At 33.4% G+C, this 26,040-nt stretch overlaps 1 protein-coding gene and 1 long non-coding RNA gene across 51 annotated transcripts in view; one reads left to right on the top strand and one right to left on the bottom strand.

Annotated features, from left to right (window-relative positions):
- ADGRL2 (adhesion G protein-coupled receptor L2) overlaps nt 1–26,040 on the bottom strand; it is a 625,523-nt gene that overhangs the window by 37,927 nt on the left and 561,556 nt on the right. For 16 of the 50 annotated variants that reach the window (XM_045477987.1, XM_045477989.1, XM_045477990.1 and 13 more), the window contains 7 exons: nt 17,139–17,248; nt 11,913–11,927; nt 10,186–10,986; nt 3,541–3,834; nt 2,891–2,994; nt 1,823–2,008; nt 943–981 (listed from right to left, as the gene is read on the bottom strand). In XM_045477987.1, coding sequence (XP_045333943.1) covers nt 943–981; nt 1,823–2,008; nt 2,891–2,994; nt 3,541–3,834; nt 10,186–10,986; nt 11,913–11,927; nt 17,139–17,248 — 1,549 coding nt within the window. The remainder of the gene's footprint in view (nt 1–942; nt 982–1,822; nt 2,009–2,890; nt 2,995–3,540; nt 3,835–10,185; nt 10,987–11,912; nt 11,928–17,138; nt 17,249–26,040) is intronic. The other 34 variants (XM_045478025.1, XM_045478026.1, XM_045477992.1 and 31 more) reach the window with 9 other exon arrangements.
- On the top strand, nt 12,809–19,122 carry LOC123598122. Its single transcript, XR_006712401.1, has 3 exons — nt 12,809–12,976; nt 18,438–18,585; nt 19,017–19,122. It is a non-coding gene; the product is annotated as an uncharacterized LOC123598122 (long non-coding RNA).

Genomic DNA, 26,040 nt, shown 5'->3' with positions numbered 1-26,040 from the left:
CTTTTTTTTAAGCTCTTGCAACTAAAACTGGTAGTCATGGCTTCTGAATAACCTCTATTCTACAAAACTACAGGGTTTTTCGTTTTGTTGTCCTATGTATGTGAACTAGTTCTTCAAGGTATGATTTATTAAGGATACGGCCCCCAGAGGAGTAGGATTAGAAAATAACCATCCCCCCAAAAGAAACTTCTAAAATTCACATAATAAAACAAAATGCAATCTGGTATTATTATTTTGATCTATCACACAAAACCAGCGTGGCACACTTCCACTGTCAGCCTCAGCATGCTTCCTATTACTTGGATATACCGGGGAGAAAAATCGGCTGGAGTGAACAAGGATTCTGAGCCAAACAGAGGCTTTCTGTTTCTATTAGCCTGATAAAAACCAACATAGAACATATATTGATAACACTGTCACATTATTTATATTTCATTTCTAGTAACCCATCCCCATATCAACCTTCTAGAAATGACTCCTAAAACTTTCAGGACAAAGCCTTTTTTTTTTTTTTTATTTAAGAGTACACCACAGAGATAAGAAAGCAGTGACTTTTTCATGCACATACATTATGACTCTACAGTCTTTGATATGATAAACTGCCAAGAATATATCATAGCTGTTTTACTCAAGTTGTTTTTTAATCCACAGAGATGACAACAGGAAACAAAGAGACTGTATGATGACTTTCCAATTCAGAGGATATTTCATTAAAATTCTTGCATGTTTGGATAAATGAAGAAAGAGCAAAAATTATAAAAGTAAATTATTTGCTTATTCTGAGAGTAATATACCCGAGAAAAGCCAACATTTGTACAGCTGATATGGGGCACATTATATAATTATCAAAGACTGAAATACATTGGATCATGCAGCAAGATGAGAAAGCGTGGCAGGTAGCTGAAGGAGGGAGAAAGCAGGGTGACAGCACAGGAGAGATACCTTAAGGTAAGCCCTGCATGTCTTCTCTCGTTTTTGGAGCTTTTTAGTAAAAGAAAAGAAAATCAGAGGTTAGATTTTATCTGTCGAAAATGAGGAAAAAAGAAATCCTCAAAACTTAGGCTTGTGTTCCTGAGCTCAAAGTTTATTATGCACAGCAGTCCTCTGGATTTTTGTGAGTTTACGCTGACTGCCAAAACTGCACATTAACAGTTTATAGCTGCATTTTATTAAATATACTAATCCAAAGCACTGTGATAAAACTAGAGCCAAAATATGTGGTTAAAAGAAACAAAAGTGTCTACTTTTTAACCCTATAAAACCATATTAGCCACGGATTTTGGCTTAATATGAATCCCATAGGCTTATTTTATAGTATGGTTAAAAGAGCTACCAAGTTTTTGTCATATTAGGAAAGATTAAGAGCACTAATAACACCATCCTCTTAGAGAGGGAAACCTGTCCTTCTCCCCAAACCTGCAATTGAAAACAGTATTACAGTGGCTAACATTCCTCTATGCGGTACAATTTTGCTGCCACCGTAAGAGTTGCATGTATTAGCGTCCAGAGTGTATGAGGTGTGTAACACATAATCTCTTCAAGTGCAGATAATGCGTTTGTAAGTGGGAGTACTGACCACAATCAGGCAATGTTTGCTACCAACTAAAATCTCCCTCAGAGATTTTAACTTTTTTTTTTTTTTTTTTTTGTCATGTTGCTCCTTTCTCAACTCTAATTCTCTCTTGGGAAATTAACCGAATTAGAAATTTTGTTTCTAAGTATATGTCAAGCATGGGGGACAGGGGTTTGGCAGTCCAACGCTAGAAGAATGAAGAGCTGCCATATAAAATGTCTGACTAAATAACAGGAAATTCCTACCTACCTTGTTATAACTCCGTCCAGCGGAATCCTTTTCACTAGGTTTCAGTTCCTGCAGCTGTGCATCAAGAATGTCCACCAACTGCTCCATCAATCTCACCGAAGAACTCACATCTCCAGCAAACACTGGCCCTTTGGTATGTTTCGCCAGTTCATTGGCAAGACTAGCAGCGTTTTCTCCACTTCTGATCTGAAATGACAATTTATATTATCTCAGTATGACTTCTTGTTCTGTTTGTGGCTTCTTGTTCTTTTCCCGAGTATCTCTGTTGTGGTGAGAGAAATAGTTGCAAATATGTCAAAATCTGCAACTAATTGAGACCAATAGCTTTCTCTTCATTTCAGATGATTAAAGGTTCTTAAATCCTCAAGACACAAAAGAAATTCTTAACCAGACCTTGAAAAGAAATGAAAAGAAAAGAAGAAAACCAGAAATACCTTTTTAAAAAAATCTTTCAGATAGCTCTCTCAATTTCACTACCACCATTTTAAACAGCTGCTTAAAAATCTGATTTATTTATTCCAAAGATCCAGAAATTTAAACCAGAATGTAATCAGCATGATACTGGGAGGTGTTATCTACCACTTGCTTGCATTTCAGAAAGGTGAATGAGGAAGGAGAAACTAAAATGTCACTGCATTATACTGTAATATTAAAGTTACTAATGCCTTTTAAAGTCATTTTTATTTATTCTATTATAATCATCTGTGATATAAAGCATAAACATCTGCTTGCATTCTGTGGATTCAGTTGCAAACTTAATGATATTTGATTTATTAGGCCAATGGACTATTTGTCTTACAAACATCAAAAGAAACAGAACAAACTAAATATGAATGAAATTAAGCAAGTATGTATTCATTAAAAAGCTTAACATAGAAAACAGCATGCCCCAAAACATATGTAACTTTGAACAAATAGTTTACAGACAAAACTATGCATACTTTTTTAAATTTTTATACTGAACAAAGAGCAATGAAGCTGGTTTTAACATACAAAGCTAAATTATTTATGTTAGACGTTAAAGCCCTTAATCACCAATGTGTATCATATTAAAAGGTTCCAACCAACCTTCTGAGCCAGCTGATTTACCCAGTGTGAGGTACAGTTGCTAAGATCGGGGCCCTTAGGGTTCCATGTTCCAGTGGAAACCATGCAGAGATAGGAGGCAGTTCCTACAACAGATGTAGAAAACAACAGTGAAATTGAAACCATTTTTCTGCAGGCATTCGGGAAATCAGCTAGGATGATACTACTCTGCATGTTAAATTTTGAATAAACGCTAATGGAAGTGGTTGACAATAACTGACAAAAAGTAGGGTATAATGCAGATTGTAAACAGTAAATATAAAGTCAGCATTGAAGTATCAGACATTTACAGCAAACAAACAAAAAGCCCTTGATTTTCTTGGGACTCATCCAAAATGATACTCCTAATGAGAAAGGCAGCTGTAAGAAGCCTCACTGGCGTCCATGGGCAAAAAATGCCACGCTTGACCCAGGTCTTTAAAAGGGAGAGGTAATTCACAGCCTGACCTTCAATAACTTTTGCAGTTTATGAACCGTTAAGTTGTCTACAGATGTTTTGTTACCAAAGTTAACAAAAATAATAACAGAGGTAGTTATCATCAATGTCTCTCTTTCCTCGAAATCACCTCGGTGTAATTCAGAACCAACTTACTGAATTTAAAAATAGACGTTTGGCATTTTACAAGAAATACCTCTTGTTCCCTTGGGACACGGTCGTTCAACCATCATTCCCCTTTGTGTCTGAGGCCACTTTATCCCCCTCGCGTCTAATGCCTCGCAGAATCTCTCTGGCAGGGGAAAAATATTTGTTACAGGAGGAATTTTGGTTGTAGAAACTGCTGGAGGTGGTTTTGTCCCCTTGCTTCCTTCCTGTGATCCGGCTACAGTTGTGCTCATGGGGCCTTTCTGTGAAGCAGTGCTTGTGGTTGGTACTGTGGTTTTGAACAGCTCAGCTGAAGAAGTTATTGTCACAGCTGTGGTAGGCACTATGGAAAAAAGATGAGTATATTAACCTCAAACACACACTTGCACTCACATACAGGCACACACGGGAACGTGTATAGGCACAAACACAACACAAAACCCCTCCCATCCAGTTACCCCAAGTCCAACGAAATGAGAATTAGTGAGAACGCCAGTAAGGTCGGAGAAAGAATAAATCCATTCATTTATGTCAATTTACTCATATCGTTGACTAAGTGATGGTCGTGGAGGCTTTACTATCGGTTTGTCTGTTCGACTCGAATTGTGTTAAGTCTGTATCTCAATGAAATATTTGAGAATACAATTTAAGTATATTTTATGATGCATCATCCAACAGAAACCGAAGGTCGGTTTTAAATAAAGTTGCGGTGTCCACACCAAATATATTATATGTTAAATGAAACAATATGGAAAAATTCTTTTTTATATAAATTCATACCCTATAAATAATCAAAGTATCAATAAAAACCTGACAATTATATATAATTAAGACAACAGAAAATTTAAAGTCACCCACTCTACATCTTGCAGGAAAATAAATACTGTGACATCTTTCCACCCAGCAGCCATTCTTGCTTGAGAGAATTTTGAGCATGCCTGATTAGATCCAAACAGAAGATAAGCTTGGCATGCTTGTGCTGTGTTAGTAAGGAAACATCTGAGGCTTCATTAGGCATATTTACATTTTAAAATGTAGGCAGAAAAAGCAACTCTTCTGGTCACAGGTTACAATGCAATCTCTTATCAAGATAACAGGTTAGATCAAATCATGCCTAATTTGAAAACAACCCTACATTATCTTACCGACTTGAACAAAGAGTATAAAAGGAATCACAGTTACACATTTAGAGTATAAACTTAAAAAGGAAATTATTTTAAAAGGTTGACTTCTAGCATTACTTTCCAACTGTTAAATCCACCAGGTTAAAAAATAATGGAGCTTAATGTTTCCTTCATTAACTACCATTTAATTAGTTTCAACAACAAAAATTCTGTCAGTAAAACTTTAATGCTATCATTTAAAATCTATTAGGGGGCGCCTTGGTGGCTCAGCTGGTTAAGCGTCCGACTTCGGCTCAGGGCCGGATCTCCGGGTCTGTGAGTTCCAGCCTGGCGTCAGGCTCTGCCGACAGCTCAGAGCCTGGAGCTTGCTTCGGATTCTGTGTCTCCCTCTCCCTCTGCCCCTTCCCTACCTGTGCTCTGTCTCCCTCTCTCTCTCAAAAATAAAAAAAATACATTAAATAAAATCTATTAGGTAATCACACTAAAGTTTTATCAACACTTATAGATTACTGTCTCTTAAAACCTTACACATATGATGCTGTAAATTTCAACGATTTGAGTACAGCAAATTAAAAATAACTATTTTTCAAAAATCTTACAAAAACGTTAAGTTATTTTATGCTTTCTCTATAATGTGAGAAACAAACTAGAACTTTAGAACTTATAAAACAAGTTTATATAATCACTAATATGTTTAATATTTTAAGCTGTGGTCCATAAATAGTTATTTATATAATCCTGCCACTACTGACAGAGTTTCCTAAGTTCACCACAAAAAGTAGTGTGCGTTTGTTTTACTTCTTTAGCAGTGAGACACCTCTTGTTGTCCGTAAATGCATACTGCACACTTTCTACACCTTTTTTCCTTCTTTCGCAAGAGAAATTTCTTAATCATGTGTTTTATTTCCAGGGCATAATTTATTGACCATATGAGAGATGCCTGTGTACATTAGTCAAACATCATGTCTAGCCAGCTGCTGCAGAAACCTATTCAAACCTGTCTATCTTTTCCTGTAAAGCACTTGCCTGACATCTTGTTAAACCTCTGTAATTTTCTTTTGATTACAATGCAGCCAGGCTTTCAGTGCTTTCTCAATTAACATTTGTCAAAAGCATCACAATCTTTTACAGAAGTGTCAAATGACTGCCTCTGAATCAAATCTTAAAGAGTAGTGGGGAATCGGAGCAAAAGGAAAAGGGCAGAGCAAAATGGTTTAGTGCCACACCATCTTATGTATCTCTTGACACCGCATTAAGTGGTACATATTTAATCACTGAAATACGAATTAACAATACTGCAATTAGCGATCCGTTACCTAAACATCCAGGGAAGATTCATAAAAACTGAGTCAAGGTAGGTAATAAAATGACCTCTGGTAAATGCACAACATTTCATGCAACATGCAATGTGTTTTTGAGAAAAAAGTTTCATACATTTTCACCTTTTCTTCATCAAAAGTTTAAAGGGAATCAACACATTCTTCAAAGATAAATCAATGAAATATTGGGACTTTGTGAAAAACATGAAAGTAAACTTGTATGTGGCAAAATTAAACCCTTCCTAAAGACCATGAGGATCTCTGGAATTTTGCAAGGCTGAAGTTTAGCACCTTCAAGGAAAGCCATTTTTTCTAATGACAAAGCCACAAATGCAGAGGTTGTTTCTAAAAATTAATATTTCTTCCAGAAGTGAAGACAGGTCCCAACAGGGCATCTGATAATGATAAAAGCCTACACTTATTCAGCATTTATGTACCAGATGCTATGCTAATCACCATTCATGGATCATCAGATCATCTTATTTAATCCTTGCCACAACCCCGTGAAGTAGGCACTATGATTATCTTCCTTTTACAGATGAGAAACTTGAGCCATGGAGAAGGTTAGGCAATTTGTTTAGGGTCACCTGGCTATATTCTTAAATGTTATGATCTTTCCTACATAAAAGATTTTCATAGACTCTCGAAAAGTATGGCCCCCCCCCCAAAACATTCTGCCCTTATTTTAGAGCATTTAACTGAGACTTTTCTGTGTAAATCTCTAAAACAAGACAACATGCGGGAAGATAACATAAAATACTAGAGCAACAGATGATAAAAAGTTTCATAATGAAACTGACATGGCAAAAGATTCAAAACTCAAGAATACCCTAAAAATGGTAACAGAAAACACATGGCAACCCACAATAGAATTTTGTCTCAAATCTAGTCTGATTTTACAAAGTTCTGTCCCAGAGTTATCAGGGTGTTATGTCAAACACTCAGATTAAATGACTTAGCATTCTGCCTACGCTTATCATTTGAGTATAGAGATGTAGGAACAGTGCTAAGAAAGTGCTAATAAACACACTTAAGAACTACCCATGAAAATTTCAACAAGCACATACAGAATGCTTCAATTTACTATGATGGTGTTTACTAACTACAGTTTACTAACAACAGCAACCATTTATGCTACGGGTAGCACTTTCCTCATCCGGGTCCAAGAACCCACTCACTGTTCACTGAATAAACTCCAGTTATTACAGTGAGTCCATGGCCTGGAAAGGCAAAACTGTGTATTCATTAAATTTACTTTTATTCAATGTCTAAAAATAATGATCATCTTTTATTGAGCAGTCATGATCAGTGGAAAGAGGTTTCAAGAAATAGGGATTCTTGAATCCACTTCCTAAATAAATCAACCTATTTCTGTTGATAAAATTTTCTTCTCCTATTATTGAAGTGTCATACTTTAAAATTACTCCAAGACAAATATTCAGGAACTTTCAAAACCCAAGACATCGTGTTTTTTCAATAATATTTGAAATATCAAATTTGCAGACAAAGTAAATATAAAGCAATTCAGATTAAAAAATATAAAAGAGTTTATAAAAAAAGAACTGAAAAAGTTTTTCCTAAGCCCACTCTAGAGAGGGAGAAGGTGAAAAGAAAAACAGACTTAGTTTAGAGAAATGGAATGAATGAACTATGCAGAGATCACATAAGGTTAAAAATTCAAAGAAAAAAAAAAGATGTATTTGAAAACCATGATTAGGGTAAAGAAATAATATACTTGCCCTGTTAGGAATAAAAAGGCTTGGGTTTATAAATGGGGAACAGTACTGAAGTTAATACACTATGAAACAGTCCACAACAAAAAATGAAAGGAGTGGTAATTTTACCATTTTATATACCAATGCATATACACCTTGGTAACACACATGGTTAAGCAAAGCCAGTACATAAGACTCTGAATTACAGCCAAACCAGTCAATCATTGCTTTATGACAGCTGAAGACCTAAATTCTCTGATTGCTTTGTCCTATCAGTTTTGTGGATCTTGCTTCTTAAAAGCTGACAGTAGCTTATTGATTTGACCTAAATTGATGGGCCAGAATAGTTCTACAAGGCCCCATCTCCATGCATATAGATATCAGCACACATCTTGGATGAGAGAGACAGGAGTCTCTAAAAGCATATGAAGATAAATTATAAGAAAGAAAGAAGAGAATATGGTTCCAACAGTAGCAAGAGAAATTTAGGTCATATAAAACTTTTTCTACCATTAAGGGCTTAATAAGGGGTCAATATGAATTCTCACTTTCCAGGTGTATTTAAGAATGGCTAAATATACTGGATAACAAAACACAGTTGTAGGAACACAACTACCAAATATGCCAAGTTTCTCATTTTGAAAGCAGATAACCGCTCTTTCCAAAAATATCTAAATTATCACAGACTTTTTCATCTGAAATGGATCAAATTATTTACCAGAAAATAAGCCACATGTGGAAAATGACATTATTATTCATCTTATATTGTGTGACCAGTGGACAGGGCCAATGATTCTTTGTTGAATTGAACCTGTAACTCAATTTATTCACAACCCTTCAGTTGTTGCCTGACTATGAATTTGCATTTCTAAAAGTATTTATTTCTTTTTTTCCTAATAGAGGGCAAGTGATTTTTTGCTGCCCAAAATAAATTTAACAGCTGTGAGAGTAATACAGGTTACAAAAAAGAATAACACAAGGATCAATACACAATGTCAAATTTTGTCAATTTCTGAAGTTTGCCTTTAACAAACCTATAGGGTAAAGAAGAAGGATGGTAACTAGACAGTTGAGATACAGGAAACATCCCAAATTACTGGTCCTATGGGAAAAAAGATATGTCTAAATTTAAAAGTAAATGATTCTATATTATCAATAAAGATTTTTATGCCTCAAAGATTTAATTGCTGAAAATTTAACAACAGACATTACCACTGTAATTTTAAGCTAAAAAATTTCAGACATACATGAATTAGAGTAACAATATGCCATTATTCTCTTTTTAAGCAAAAATTACATATTTTTGGTATACTAGAAAGACTCGAATGAGAATTTCAACTATAAAAAGCTGTGGCTTCTGTTCTTAGGTCCTGACCCTATTAGAATATTTAAAACTCAGTAATAACATATCTTAAAAATATGTATACGTACATGTAATTATGTTTAAGTCTGTGGATGTGTATGTATTGCTTTAACAGAAAAAGATACTAATTTCTTTTCCACCTTGTTGAAGAGACTGATTTAATCATGTCAAAGTTCCAAAGAACTTTCTGGTTCCTAAAATTTTGAAGTAACTCAGTAATTTGAACATTCCAATTAACTAGGTAAATTGAAATATTCAGCTTTAAAACACAAATGCTATTGTTCAAATAGAAAAGACATAATGCAAGCTTTATAGCAATATATGAATCAGTTACTTTATCATGAGTATGAGGTAATCTGGTTTTAATGAAATATTCATTTAATTTACCCTCAAAAATTGTTTTCCACAGAACTGAATATAATTGACAACTAAAATGTATTTCCAAAGATTTTACATTACTTTCTAAAGTAATGATCCTCCATAAAGTACCTAAAGAGAACACAAATTGAAAACGTTAGCTTATCCATCTTCATAAATCATCACTTGGGATCATTTAATGCTTAGTCTATGTGTGACAGTTGAAGTCACAGAAATATTTACTTAAAACCATCACTAATTTATCAGGAAATAAAAATGTGTGATTCTACTAGGAAGATGTTGGATGACTCCCTTTCCTACCCAGATAGCAGACACCACAACTTCAGAACACTTATGCCTGACATTGTACATCAAGCCTGACAATTCTCTTGGGATTTCCTAACACACATTTCCCTTAACCACTGGCGCCAAGAAGTTAAAAGGTCTGCACATAGATTGTAATCAATTCAGAAGTCAGGTAGGAATAGGAAAAGAAAAACAGAAAAAACACAAAGCTAACAGGTTCGTAGCTGGTATTACATTCTTAGCAATGCAAAACAAAACTGACTAATGATGTTACAATTTTTTGAAGTCAACATTTAAATGAAAAAATTCAAAGAAAGAAAATGGGCCAAAATCAGGGTAAAATGTACACACTACGTGCCAACATGAAATACCACGACATCATCCTTTGAGCTTTAACCATGAAAAGGGGAAGAAAACGGACAGAAAAAAGAAAAAACACAAAAAACCTCTGAGTCTTTTAAAAGTAAGCTATTCATAAAGACCTGAGCATTAGCAAGCAAACGTTCTTACCTTGGGCAGGATCCGGTGGACCAAACTCCAGAGAATATCGTAAAATGAAGTTATTGTTCCACACGTAGAGTTGGTTATCTCTAGGATTGTAATCCACTGCAGCAATATACTGGTATTGGTTGGGGAAAGGAACATCTACATACTCTCCTCGGTTTAATCGGGTATTGTAAATGTAATCAATTGCATTCTTGCCTGTTTCACTCTCATTGTCTTGATAAACTGACCTGACCACATAGAGGACTCCGCAGATCATAAAAGCATTTGATGCAGCACGTTTGTCATACACAGTCTCCCACGTTGCTTCAAATCGAAGAGTATATGGATTTAGTTGGCTAATAACTATCATTCCATTGTTCTGTTCAGTGGCATAAATGACCCATAAGCCATTTTCATCAACTGCTAGGTCGATATCAGTCTTTCCTCCCCATCTATATGGTGAGGTATCATGATAGTTGGCATAGTTAATTATGGCCTCTCCACTCTTAATTCTAGTCCTCAAGTCAAATTTCACAATATTCCTTGTTCTCTCTTTGTTAAAGAAGACAGCACCATCATATACTACAAATCCAGTACCATCTACTCGATTTGGAAGTTTGTATGTTGTTGTTTGGCGACTGTTTTGGAAATCTTCTAAAGAAGCATATTCTATTAAAGTATCGGTACGATAGGGAGTCCAGGGCATGAAATAAATTTTATCTGCAGCCTGAAGAGGGTCCTTGCACCAAGCACCTGCCTTTTGTTCAGCTTCATATATACATGGTGAATCCACAATTGCTTTCAAGGTCCCAGGGCACACAAAAACTAACAGTCACAGAGAAAAGACAACAATTAAGCCAAGTTAAAAAATTAAACAGGCAAACACAAGTTTTAATGATCATAAATCAAAAGAGAAAAAAATTTGTTTTATTAACATTTGATTTTTTTGTAATTTATACTTAATACAAGTACCACCTTTCCTTCTTCAAGTTACCATAATCAATGTACCAGCATACAAAGTGGCTGGGGTTTGTTTTCGTAAGGGCAAACCTAAGTTTAAGATCATTCACAGCTAAGTTGACAATGTGCACTTTTGCTATGTGTTTTCAAGCTTTTGATGTGGTAATTTATACTTTAAAACTTTTAAGCTTTGTGCATAGCAGTGTACAAAATATTTACTCCCAGCTTTGTACCCTCCTTCCCCTAGCACACTTATAAACCCTCAAAAAGCAAAACACCAAAATAAAGCAAATAAAACAAAAACCCAATGTGAAGCCTTATTTAGAACTTTTATAAAGTTAGACTGAAAACAAAGGTTCTTCAATTGAAGAAACGTAAATATTCGGAAAATGTAATTAGGAACAGAGAAAAGTAAATACAAGAAAAGCAGAGATGAAACGACCAGGAGACCCTGGAACCATGGCATGCTATGGAGAGGGTTCTGGAAGCCAGGCAGGATGACACTTTAATAATAAAATATCCAAAGGTGTCAGAAAAAGAGATAAAGGGTGAAAAAGAAACACAGAATGGAGGAGCAGCTCCCCCTGGCCGACTTCAGAATTTTTACCCCATCACCAGATTTAGCAGTCATATAATTTCACTGTAAACAGTCGACTTCTTTATGAGGTGCATTTATGAGATCCTGCTGATTACTTTAATGTCAGGAGTATTGTGGGGAGAGGGAAGGGAGGAGGTAACATCCATAAGGCACATAACAGGGAGCTGGGGTTCAGACTGTATACGTTATTTACCTTTTTGCTCCACTTCTATTTTAAGCATCGGAAGAGAAACAAAAAAAAAAGTGCAAGGAAAAAAGAAAAAAGATTAAAATAAATTGACTATTAGTCTAAGACTGAATTCGTAATAGATGCTAAATATAGGAAGAATAAGAGCTGTACTACTTTGGATAAAGAGAAACACACAACAGGAAAACCTAGCAGGAGAAAGATTCTAAAGTTACATAAAAGAACATGGATCAATCATTTTAGTAGATTAAGGAGGCAATACAAATATGTTGGCATGTTGTTTCACTTAGGGTACCTGAATAAATAATGAAACTCTTCACTAATGCACGGTATATATACTCTTGCCTTTCCAAGTCGCTCAGCATTTTTACCAAGTTTTACTGTATCTATGTATGCTACAGGCACAAATGCATGCAAAGGTATATCATCCCCATCTATCATATGAACTCATTATTAAATTGATAAAAACAGGTAAGCATAACAACAGGAAAATATATTTATAAAAATAACTCAATTGTGGAGCTTAGGTCTGATTTAAAGAATACTGACATGGTTATATTTTAACATTCTTTTCTAAGATATTTATGTAAGAAGAAATATATATAATTATGCATCTTAGTACATTTCATTTTTTTATCTTTCATTTCTAGAAAAATCCATTTTAATTATAAGGAAAAAATGCCTCCTTTTCGGAATAAATAAATCTCTCCTGCTACCCCAATAAGGATTTTTAAGGGTGGGGTAACATAGTACCTTTCTTCCCCATTAAGAATTAGTAAATTTACTTATTTAAATTTTTGTATGTTTTATATTATAAAATTCTTATTAAATTCTCTATATCACATATCTCAAACTTGTAGTATTAAGTCTATTTTTTAAAAAAGTAAGCAAAATACATACAAGGAAAAAGCAAGCAGAGTAGGCAAGGAGAAAAAGGAAGAAAGAATTATGGTTAGCTTATTATGACATCGTCTACCATCATCAATTTACACAGAAAGCAAGCTAGCATGCAGCGACAATCATACCGAGCATTCAAAGCAAATACCTTGACTCCACAGACCCCATAAAAGGTAAATGCTTTCATAAAACAAACCTGATTAGTACAGTTATATGAGAAAAAAAAAAATCCTCCCTCCAAGAAGTCTAAAGAAACGGATTATACAGTTAGGAAGGTTGCTATGTAAGATTCTTCCTGGTAAATAGAATTGTAATAATAACAACCCATAAAACACTATTTTAGACTGTATGTAGGCCTTGAAGTATGTTGCCTGAATTTCATAAAGTGACCAGATTAATGTCTGTGATTCTCCCTCTTTCCTTATTAAAATGCATTAGGGTGTGCTAATACTCTATCTCCAAATTGATTATTCAAAGACACTGTAGTTGCACATTTCATTAAGATGTCTTAGCTTGATTAATTTTTAAAAATTATAATAATTCATCAAGATTAAATACTGACCTCCTGAAATACCTCAGGGAGAAATATCACACAAATATTTTTGCCATAGGAATAGCGTATAACCTTTTGCATTACGCTACCACCTTCCCATCTGACTTGGTCTACTTAACCACTTTCAGGAAACATACTTGCTCTATCATGTGTAATTCTGACCATATCAGGTAAAAGTAAGTTCAGTGTTACTGATACGAAACAGTTCTTTTTTTATAAACCACTAGTTCTAAACTTACTCCTCAAGGAAGAACAATCTTATACCTGCTTAGAATCAATAACGGAAGGGCGTCGTGGGAAAATGAGCATAAGAGAAATCATTAGTGTTGTGACTTCTCAGTCTATATTTATATACAGATCTGTATTCTTTTTTTCAGGAAAGGATGATTTTACTGAGTAAATCAAGTAAATGTAAAGGATGGGAATAATACATTTTAAAATATGTTACATATTTAGAACAGAACTTAAAACAAGTTCAATAAAGAATTTATAAAGTATATTTGTTTTCTATAAATTGAAAATGGCCAGGCTTTATCATGTAATACACTAAAATGACAGTGCATTTACTTAGCAAAATATTAAATAGGGAATTCTTCCTTTGTGATTTAACTGATATCACATATTAAAGAGAATAAAATGTAGATAAATTGTACATAATTTATAGTTCTGATGAAAACAGAAGTAACACCCAAATGTAAAAATGATCTAAAAACTTTTGATGATTGATGAATCACATAAGATATGGGTATTGAAAACAAAAGTCTTTATATTATGATTTTTATGAAAACTCAAAGGACAGATAGATATCTGTCAAACCAGCCCAAACTCCATCAACCCAGAAGAATATAGAAATACAATAAAATTAATAAAACCAGCATTCTTCATCACATGCCAAATGTATATTGCAACTTGTCTTACAGGACTGTATGAATTAATTCATAACAATACATTTACTATTCTATAGACCAAACATAAATACATGACCCACTAACATCAGTGGAGGACAACTACATGGATATGCAAGACACAAAATTGACCCAAACAAACTTAAGCCTACATACTCTGTACCTGAAGTGACACACTATTTCATTCTGAATAATCTCACACTTATTCATGAAAAATATTTAATCAATAGTAATGGTCATTCTAATGAAGAAAACATAGCCAAAATTATAGCATAACTTGTATAATTTGATGATAATTTGAAAAAGAGGGCACAAAAACTGAAGCCAAATCTTGACTGTAAAATATGAAAGTATAATAATTATTCTCTTTTATCCTACAAGATCCTTAAGACTTCCTTTAAACACACATATATTCAATTACTAACATTTCTGTTAACGATAAAAGATACCCTGGATACACACATTTTTGACATGGGCATTATCTGGGCAGGTGTAAATGTCACATATTATATTACATGTGCCTGTCCATAATAAAGAGTAAAACAAACAATAGCATTTCTAATAAATTCTGTTAAGTAAATTCATTTTAAGATTTTCAAAAATCATGGGAAATTTCTGGACATTTTTTAAAAAGGAGGATATAGTTTCAGATGTATGAATTCCTAGAGAATTTGCTTTGGATAGAAAGTGGCATAAAGCCAGGTGGTAAATGACACATAATAAATGTTATAGTGACAATTTTTATCAGCTATACAAAGTTTAAGAGGGGTATGCAAATGATACAACACACAAAAACACTATTAAAACAAGGGGAAAGGGAAAAATAAAAGTGTAAGAGATGGCTATGACAGAAGCATAAAGAAACAAAAGGAGAGGAAAATGGGGAAAAGAGGTAAGGAAAAACACGATCCTACCTAAGATCAAAACAATCTAAAAAGATCTTTTGCATTAAATTTTAATATTAGTGAAAACCATGCAATTTATAGTGTGTCACAACTGTACAGTATATAGGAATTATAATTCTATTTATTCACATGGCATAATTTGAAAAAAAAAAGCCAGACTTATTTCTGATTCGTGCAAACATCTAGAAAGGTAACAGCAAATTAATCACTGGTTTTTTGTTTTTTTTTTTTTTTTTTTAAGGACAAAAACTAAAAAGAACAAATACTTCTCTGAGTATAGCTATTTGCAAGTTTAGTGCACAATATACAACACTTCTGGAGAACTGAAAAAGTAAAATTTTGAAAGTTAGATGTTCCAGAAGATATCCACATTTTTCTTTCTTAAACAGAGCAAGAAATAACTTAAGAGTCTGAAAATAATATTTGCTTTACACTGTTCTTGGTCTATAGACTAGGTTACAGGAACTGGCTCCAGAAAGACAATTCTTGGCAGCTCTGACTGATTCCACTGTTTGGGAATGGATGCTGTATTCCTTTTCTAATTTGAGGACAGAAACCATGATAAATTCAAATGAAAGCAACTTTACGGAACAAAATTTTGGTTAGCTCAAAAGAATACAGTATTCCTCTAGTGGCACAGGAGAATGATTATGTAAGCCACCAACACTACACATAAGAGAAATGGTATAAAGATCAGTGCACTCAGTAGGCTTCCAATCCTACAAATGGTATAGAAAATACTGAAAACATAAAAAGCATCCATTTCACAGTAACACAGGAACACAGAGCAGGGATGAAAAGAAAAGATAATCTGTGTTTGGCCTTTAACTGATACCCACAAAAAGCCAATTTATCAAAACTGTGGGCAGAGGAAAAAGAGACCGCGCCGTCACAGGATGTGTAAGAAAGTATTACTACCATATTGGACATCCTATATCCATCTGAATTCAGCCCTCTGGTTTTAGAAATATTGATAGTTTGGACATATAAATCTATCAGAACTAGTGATCTAGTTGTTGAGGTTCTGGAAAAAGCAATTTCATTATTTAGTTTAAATCTATTTTTTTTTTAAGGAGAGCAGTGTATAAAACTATCGCAAATCAATAAAACTGCTGTTAAAGAACTCTCAATTCAAATGCCTATGAATTAAGGTGACAGACACCTCTCGTTTTCCAGTAACGAAGACAAGAACACTATCAAACAAACTGGACTATGAAAATTAGGTAGTATACTGAAACTTTTAGTTGTCTAAAGTGCTTTTTTCTATTGAAAGTAAAGAATACAATTTATCAGTATGAATTCTGAAATTAGGAGGAGAACTACACAGAATTAGAGCATTAGCTAAAGACTACTTATGAAATTTCCAACTGAATTTTAAATGTCCCTCTACAGGATCTAATGGATGTTGTCAAATTAAAAATGGAAGTATAATCAAGGCTTTGTTATGTCTATTTTATTTCCTGTTAAGATTTCAACACAATCTGGTAAAGAAATGCTCCTATAAGGACAAGGAAACAAAACAGGAAAGCACTTGCCTCAGTTACTACAATGGTAGCTTTTACCAGGCACCAAAGTTACCACGACAGCAGGTAGCCATTCAAGTAGCTCACGATTAAAACCAAAGTCAATTCCTTCTTTAGAAAACTGTGAGCCAAACCAATTTGTCAGCAACTGGTATTGGGCAAAAGTACAGATTTCTATCTGCCCTACTGAATAGCTAATTCAAGTTTGTTTTCTGGAAAAACACTAGTCTTAAAAGCCAAACACTTAAGAACACAGACAGACACTTGGCCAGCATCACACTATGGCTTCCTTCCACACTTCATGAAGCTAATTGGAGGCCCGAGTCTGTTAGTGCTCTGCATGCATAATGGTTTTGTAGGCCATAAACATATGCTTCTTTCACATGTGTAGTCTTTCAGCATCAACGAGGAATGCTAGAGAAAGTGAAAACTACAAACTTCATACTTACTGTAAGGGACACATTCATACTGGACTTCAAGATATTTGTATGTTCCAGGACATGGATCAGGAAATACATCTGACCCAGTAACTACTATACACTGTGTTCTATTGTTGCACCTGGAAAACAAAACAAATCAAACTTGTGTAACATAATCACTGACTTGTTTGTTTTTAATAAAGAAATCTAAGAGAGAACTGATCCACATTTTCTTTAAGCAACTAGTACCATAAAACAAACAAACAAAAAAAAATCAACTGATACTAGGTTGCTCCACATTATTTTCAATAAAGAGCTATAAAAATCCTAGTTTTCTTTTTGTTGTAATATTTCTATATCATGGGCCACACTAAATTTTAACTCAAAGTAAAAAGGAAGCAACTAACAGTTCTCTATTATTCTATTACACATTTAATTGGAATTTTTAGCATATTCAACATATACTAAAAAAAAACACTTAACAGTACAGTTGTCATATTTAAAAATTAAAATAACAATTAAAAATGATACCATGAACAGAAACAGAGTCATAAATTGAATAGCTTGAAAGTAAGTTTTGAGAACATATTGAAACAAAGAAGGAGCCAGGTTTTTAAGTTTATTCTCTCAATCGGTTTTGTGATAAGTTTTGTATTCCAGGCACTTTCTACGTTCTTCCATACCAGATCCCAAGTTCATAGAGCACACCTTCCATACTCTGGCTTGATATATGACAGGGCACACTGTAAGCAGTTAGCACAGTGCCTGGCACATACTGTGTCTAAAACTGTTGTGACTCTTGTTTTGTTCACAGACCATAATGTGCTCACACTAAATATGGCATCACCATAAACCTAGATTCTTCTAAATTAATGCTCTCTGAAATGAAACATGAAAGAGAATGGCACTAACATGATGTCTATCATGCCCTATTTATTACTATTGGAAGTATTCTCCTATTTCTGTGTTGTGAATTCATGGAGAGTATTAGGATTAAGGGAGAATTTCAGGCAAGATGATATTCATTTAAGTTCTATAAATTTCTCAAAATGTTCTTTTTATAAGCTTTATAAAGGCAGGAACTATTCCCCTTTATAATTTGACTTGATTACAACTCAACACAATGTAATGTTTGCATGGTTTTATTATATTTTCTGATAGTACCTAAATTAAGAAGGCCAAGCAAGCAGAACAAGAGCATTATAACAAAATTTATTCAATAATTTGAATACCAGATATTCTACAGTGCATAAAATAACCGGACTATAAAATGGCAAGTAAAGAATGAAAAAGCGGCTCAGTTGTTTTGTTTGTTTGTTTTCTTGTTAGCACGACAACTAACTGAAGGACAGCAGAAGGAGAACTGCATTAAAAAGGATAGGTATGTTGTCAGGCACCTTGGAGCCATCTCAACTCAAACCAGGTGGATTCATCCTGAAGAGCAGCAAGACCTGAAAACTTCTACAGGACCAAACAGGTACATTTATAGGTCAAGGTATATACAATAAACTTCAAACAAAAGTCTTAAATATTACATAAACTGTAATATTACTTGTACAGATACAAATGATAACTTTTACCACAATTAATCTAGAATACCGTATGCCATATATTTTTAAAAATATACCATATAAAATAATTTTCAAAAGCGTGGACAATGTAAATGGTGCAGTGTCACATTCTTAGGCAACATCATGTTTTACTCTTGTTATCTGTATTTCTCTTCAATTGGTTCAATCATTTGAAGAAACGTGCCAATGATTCTCCACTTAGTGTAAATGAATTATTTTAACATGAATCACAGAACCAATTATATATCTTAAAATTTTAAACAGCAGATGAATTTAAGATTCCTCAATAGACCAGTATCTAATAGTTCAACTAATGGTTCATTTTCCTCTTTCTTAGATTTTACAACAATCAAGTTCACCACTTTGTTCAAGTTTCTTGATCTTCCAGGATCAAGAGACTCAACCACTACCTGTCCTTATCAAAAACTAAAGTGCTTTTATTTCCTTCCTTATATTTATTCATACCTGCAAGGACCCTCCCTTTATCTCATTCCCACACCTTTAAGAAACAAACAAATCCAAACCCCTATGAGTTAGACTTCTCTTTTCTATATTCCCTCGGTATACATTTTATAGCCACTCAACAAAATCCTGCCATGTTTTTGGGTAAACATGGTTAAAGTAAGGGGACTGTACTCATGGATGAAATGGACCAAGAGTGTGAAGGATTTTGGACCAAGTTCGTGAAGGAGGATATAGCTCAAAGGGTTTGGGAATTTATCTCATTTTTCAAAAATAAAGATGACATTGATAATTATCCATTTTTCCCCAGATCACCAGATAAGTATGACTGCAATATGAAACCAAAAATATCTTTCATTTCATATTTTTCAATGTCACAGGATGTTTGCAACAAGTATATAAAGGACAAGTATTTCTGCTTCCATTACATTTTGTTTAAAAGAGACCAACACCATACACTGAAAAATAATTGCTCATATTTACTTCTTCAGATCTTTTTGTGCATTAGTTACCTGACCACAGCTATAAGTTCAAATTAATGTCAAAAGCAATTACCATAATTTATATCAACCACATTTTAATTTCTTTTAATAATCATATTGTACAAAAACACTTACTTTAAGACAGAAAAAAGTGTTATAGAGCTATATTTGTAAGTAAAATTGAAGGTAAGGAGGTTTAATGGAGTTCTTGCAAATAAAATTATATACATTTATAAAATTCATAGTTTCCCATGATGTCAAAAATGTTTATTTTATACATCAGGAGTACTAGAAATTAATCTTGAGAAAAAGTGAAATTTAGGGGCTAAAACAGTAAAGTGTTAGCAAGAAGAGGAACACAACTGTAAGAAGTATAAAACTATCAGATTTGCATACCGGTATCTTGCTTCATGGCAAAAAAAAAAAAAATACTGAAGCTTTCAGAGGACCAAATGATGGAAATGAAACACCACTATGTACATTCATTTGTGAATGAAGCGAGAGCCTTAAGTTTCCAAATTCAGTAAGTTTGGGGACACAAGAGGAAAGAAAATTCCAATGTGAGCTGTTAGGACTCAGAAAAATCTGAAAACTCCTTAACCCGTATATTGTTAGTAAGATTGTAAAACTGTAAACTGCTATCATTTAAGAAGATAGGGAAAGAGAAAGCAATTAGCCACAGAAGCAAAGTAAATTCCCACCAACTGCTCTGCTTCAAGTTTTCATTCTAATGAAAATGAAAAGGTACAAGTAAGCCAAGAAAAGAAAGACATTCAGTTGCTTGTATTCTCAGGCCTGGGCATAGTACCTGCATCATGTTCTCCTTCTTCCCCTACGGAAGAAGACTTATTGGTAAAGGTATGGCTGTATTAACCATCACGTTATCAGCATATTTTGGTAATACTATGTGGATTCATTATGTTAAAAATGACTTTTCTTACATGTGAAGCGTAAAAATTAAGTATGAATGAGAATAAGGCATAAGAATAAAGGTTTTTTTTAAATAGGTGGATTTTTAGTTACGACTTGAAGTAAATACAATTACTGCGATAAAAAATTAATGCTACATATATTTTAAACACTTCATATTTAAATAACTGATCTTATTTTACTTTATTTTATTTGGTATTTGTAAAGATGCACAGATGAATTAAAATAGTCAAAGCACTGACTTTCAAAATGTGGTCCTTAGACCAAGGAGCACCAGCATCAACTGGGAACTTGTTAGAAAAACATGCTCAGGTCCCACCCAAGATCAACAGACTAGGAAACTCCAGAGGCAAATAACTAACCAGCACTCTGTTTTTTAACTAGATCTGCAAATGATTCTGGCATATGAGAACCACTGTGTTAAGACAAGTCAGACTTCGAATAAATATATTTGGAAACTCATGCTTTTTGCTCTATAAATCTTATTACAAATGAAACAAAATCATTAAGCTATGAGTATAATTTAAGCAGCAAATTCTTAATAGAGTTTACAGTGTTAACATGTCTTCTTCTCTTGCTAATTTTAATCAAAAGAATCAAGGGTTTTAGCAGCTGCAATTTTAAGCAAGCAGACTAGTTATTTATCCATAAATTCCTAACATGGAGGGTCTATATTAGTATAATTTCTAAGTACATGTATACATGACCTGTACACCATTTTTAACAACTAAAGGCAAGTATAATCTTTTCCTAATATTTGCTAGCCAATGAAAATTTCTAACACCAAATAAATCGGAAATAAAATTTTTGACAATCCATGAAAAGACACTATGTTTCCTGGAAGGATGTCATCAAGAATAACAACAACAAAAAGATCCACTGTAATCACTGTAAATTTTTCTATATATAAACCTTCGACTTCTTTCTCAAAATAAATTTTAATACGCGGCTAAACTACAGGAAGACAATATATCATTTTTAGAACTAAAGGGGCATAAAGGCAGCCCTTGCAAATAATAACACCACACAGCAAATAAATGTGGAGGTACAGAATAAGCACTCTGTCTCAAATTCTAAGCATTTAGTCATTTTTAATATTCTAAGCATACTTCCAAAAATTTCCAGAAGTTGGCATGTATAGACAAAAAGCTAATTTCACTCATGTGAAAAACATCAGTGTTTTAAAACCTCTATCAAAATTTTCACCTATATAATATTTCTACACATTATTTTAGATTGCAACTTTCTATCATATTGAATATTTTTTCCTCTAATTTTCTTACAAATGTAAAAAGCAAAGTACAACATTCATCCTGAGAATTCCATGTTAACTAAAATAAATCCAGTAATAAATGCTTTATAACATTATCAAATTCAAACACCAGAATAAAAGTATTTTCTTACATTAATATTCATAAAACTTATATTTTAATCATAAACTCATCATCTACCATGAAGAAAATCCTAAATCCTACTTTATAGGTCGTAAAGCTGTTTTTAATGGAGCAAAAACCCTGAATTTTAAAAATCAGTTTAAAATTCATTCCTGCAAGTCTTTCTACTCTAAATGAAAAAAAAATTCTATTTGGGAATGAAGTCATTTGTACATCTCAAAATCTTAAGAAAATAAACCCGCATGATTTTGGAGATTAATGCTTTATTAGTTTACTTCTCACGCATAAAAGTATGCTGATAGATTTGTTTTTTTTAAATTTAGAGTGTAACATTTAAAGTCAGTGATATTCTTCAGGTTTGTGCATAACATGTAAGAGAAAAATACAAAGTATCTAATGAATCTCTTAACCATTACAATTAGCAGATAGTAAAAGTTAAAGTATTAAAACTGTGTATTTTACCTTCCAGATGTAATCAATATTCTCAGATTTCAATATTAACTTTCAAAGCATCCACAATCATTTTTAAAATTAGGATAAACGTTGCCAACAAAAAGGTGTAGTTGATGAAAAGGCATTTTATAAATGTGTATTATCATTAATTTACATACTACTACATGGAAATTACCTTAGAAACTGTCATGCCCAAATTAGCAGTACTTTGAAGAAACATTATCTTTTTTATTTTGGAGATAATAGTGAGTCATCACTAAGGAAATATTAATAATGCAAACAAACTATTAATATGTTGCTTTTCCTTAATCTTTTAAAACTGAATGAAAGAGGGCTCAATGCACACATTACTTATAATCTGGGAATAAAGTATAAAAAACAACAATATAGCATATCATTTGACTCTGTTCAGAAGCGGAGTCATTTGCTATTTGGGAAGATTAGCGTTTAGAAGCAGAGGCTTTAGAATCAGAAAAAACCCTGCAATTTAAGTTACAGTTTGTCTGCTTACTTAAACTATGAGTCCGTAAGCAATGTATTAAACCTTTGAGCCTTCTTTAGAAGTTTGTTTTTAAGGATAGATAACGCAGGAAAAGTCTCTGCACAATGCCTCAACAAATATGAATTACTAACAACAATAAATACATCAATAATAAGTACACTCCTTTGTAGAAGATGGACACAGATTTGCAAACCTTAAAGGGGCAGAATATCTTTTACTGCTCCAGAGTAGTTCCTACACTATACAAATGATTTCCTGTGTACAACTTTAAAAGCAGGCCCACTATTCATGCAAATTTGTTTCCTTTCCAACTCTAATCTTGAATTGTACAATGCCCAACAAATTGCTTTTACTCTTCTTTTGATTATCTTATGCTCATTATTACACTTTACCAAGTGCAAAGTATGGAGATGAGATTCCATGTGTAATCTATTGTGAGAGGTGTTTTAATCAATAGCCTTGTTCTGCTGATTAAGCAGGGGCTTCTGTTTTGGCAAGATAACATTAGTTTCTCCAGTCATGCTCCAAAAACCATTGGGAATCTTCAGCAGATCATTAGATATGCTACAATAAAGCTTTGGTACATTCTCTTTTCTTCCTTAAATTACTTCTTCACTGTCCCATCATTCCCTGTCTCGATGGCACTGCATTATTATTGCATCTCCCCTGAAACTTGCACTAGAGCTATGTCTCCAGGCCATAGGATGCCATTTTCAATTGAAGCTTCTGCTTGAAAATATAAATTAAGAAAATTTCATTATCTCCTGCCAGGGGCCATTATTCACCACAGTTCTAAGGAAGATTAAAAATGCAAAATCTACCGACTTGAACAAATACTCCAACATTCAACAGAAAAGCTCAGTATATCATGACAGAAACCAAAAATTAATGTTTGCTGAAATTTGGAGTCATCCTCTAGAATCAGTCCAATTCTTTATTGAGCCTATAGGTTCAGGGAAGGTTGCTTCAACAATTTCAGTCTCTTCGTGGCATCTGTTACGTTTTAAATTCAATTAGAAAATACTAGCAATAACAGCTCTGTTTTCTTTCATGAGCAATCTTCTATCTTAGTTAAAACCGCTCACTTTTTGGAGACAAAATAAATGCTTTCAAGGTACATCATGTGATGACACTCCTCTCCAAAGTGCCATGTATAAGCAGAACATTCACTAGAGCACGCTGGAAGGGTTTAAACCACATCCACATGGGAGATTATTTCTTTTAAATGAATACAACACCTACAGTTGAATTACTGCAACTAAATCCATTCTCTCATTAAAAAAACAGAGTCTCAATTACTAAAAGAAACCCATTATCTTATGTCTGTAAGTAAACTTTATTCTACTCAAATACACAAGAGTAAAAAAATCTAGAAATGTTACTATGTTTCTACAAAGGGCAAAAGATAAAAAGAAACAAAAGAAAAAGGACACTATCAGCCTATACATTTTCTCTGGAGGTGATTATATGCCTGGCACTTAATAGAAATTCAGTAATTGTTTTTGAATGAATGAAATGATGAATGGTTAGCCTGGCTATTTCTGCCTGTAAATAAACACAGTTAGTAGAAAATAAATACCACACATCCAGTTTTGCTTCAATCAGCTGAACCTGATTCTCAGAGAATTCTGTCAATTTGGACATAATTTTGTTTCATGAAGGCCAATAATACAGCACTTAGGAGATAGACTAAAGGCAGAGGAAGAAAGTACCCTTTAAGCTTCCAAATCACTTCATGCACTAACAATTCCAAAAGACCAAGGAACGTATAGTACTATACGCACTAGAACCCCTCTGACCTTTTGAGTCTACATTTAGAATAAATTTTTATGCACATAATATGAACAGGTAAGTTCCAATGCAAACAGATTTACTCAAGAAAACTGACGGGATAAAAAAGGAGTTATGTTCCAAGATATAAGGTGACAATCATTTTCACAAATCAAAGAGGGAAACCAAGTCGAATGTTACATCAAACCTCTTATTTTATTATTGTATACAATGCTCTTTTAGCAGCTAAACTTCTATTATGTAGAGCTAAGGAAAGTGGGCTCGCTCTCTTTAAATATTTATTAATGATGATTTGTGAGCCTAACTAATTGCTAGGTAAACATAACATTAGGAAGCCAAATGGTGTGTAATTATTATGGTAAAAGAAGAGGTGTTCTATAGTAATGTTCCCATTTGTCACATAACTATGTTCTCATAATTTATTTAATAATTTATGTATTCTAGAAGATTTCTACCCATCACGGTATTTAATTCTTTAAGCATGTTAAAATATTATACTTGAAGCATTACAGAATATGTCTTGTTAGAACTATTTTAAAGTCACTGAGGTAAAGCTAAATTATAGAAATAAAGTTACTACTAGAATCTCTAGGAAAATATGCTTGAGTATTAATAGTACATTCATGGATACATAATTTGGAAAAAATAATTTCTATTCCATTTAGTTTCCTATATGCTGGTGTTCTCAAAATTTTTCAAAACATTCCTGATTTCAAACAACAACAACAACAACAAAACTGCCCCTCTTACTAAACCTTTGCAACTGTATTTGAAAGAAAAAGGTATAGAAAAAGCCAATTTATTAATTGGATAACCAGAAGCAAAAATACAAAATATCTTTCTGTACTATCAATATAGAAACATAAACCTATTTGACTAAAAAAGTGTACAGTGTGTAACATAAATAGACAAATAAATACCAGGTAACCCACAGCAAGTCAACAAAAGCTTTGACAGTAAAATCCTGTTTAAGCCCATGTCCAGAATATCGTCATTCCGTTTTTGAGTACTATAAAAACAGGAATAAAAGTGACATCTTCCACAATCACTTTGTGTCTGAATAAAATACTGTATCAGGAATTATAACCAGAAAGTTTGCATATGTTAATATTTATAGTTAAATTTGCATCTTAGAAACTTAAAAATATTCCTCAAAAATTCCACATTAATTACAAAAATAATAAGCATTTGAAATGGCAGTGCGGACTTGCTAAAAACAACTTACTATGTTTTAGAAACCTCTGAAATTCCTTGCAGTTTTTACTGGACCTTGGGGTCAGTTTAATGCAAATTAGGCTTGACTCACTCAGAGCCTTATTAATCCAGTGCAAAATCTCTTGTTTGCAG

The sequence above is a fragment of the Leopardus geoffroyi genome, chromosome C1, assembly GCF_018350155.1.
Source record: "Leopardus geoffroyi isolate Oge1 chromosome C1, O.geoffroyi_Oge1_pat1.0, whole genome shotgun sequence".
NCBI classification, from domain to species: Eukaryota; Metazoa; Chordata; class Mammalia; order Carnivora; family Felidae; genus Leopardus; species Leopardus geoffroyi.
The sequence above is the reverse complement of the archived record's forward strand: the minus strand, read 5'-3'. Positions and strand labels throughout refer to the sequence as shown.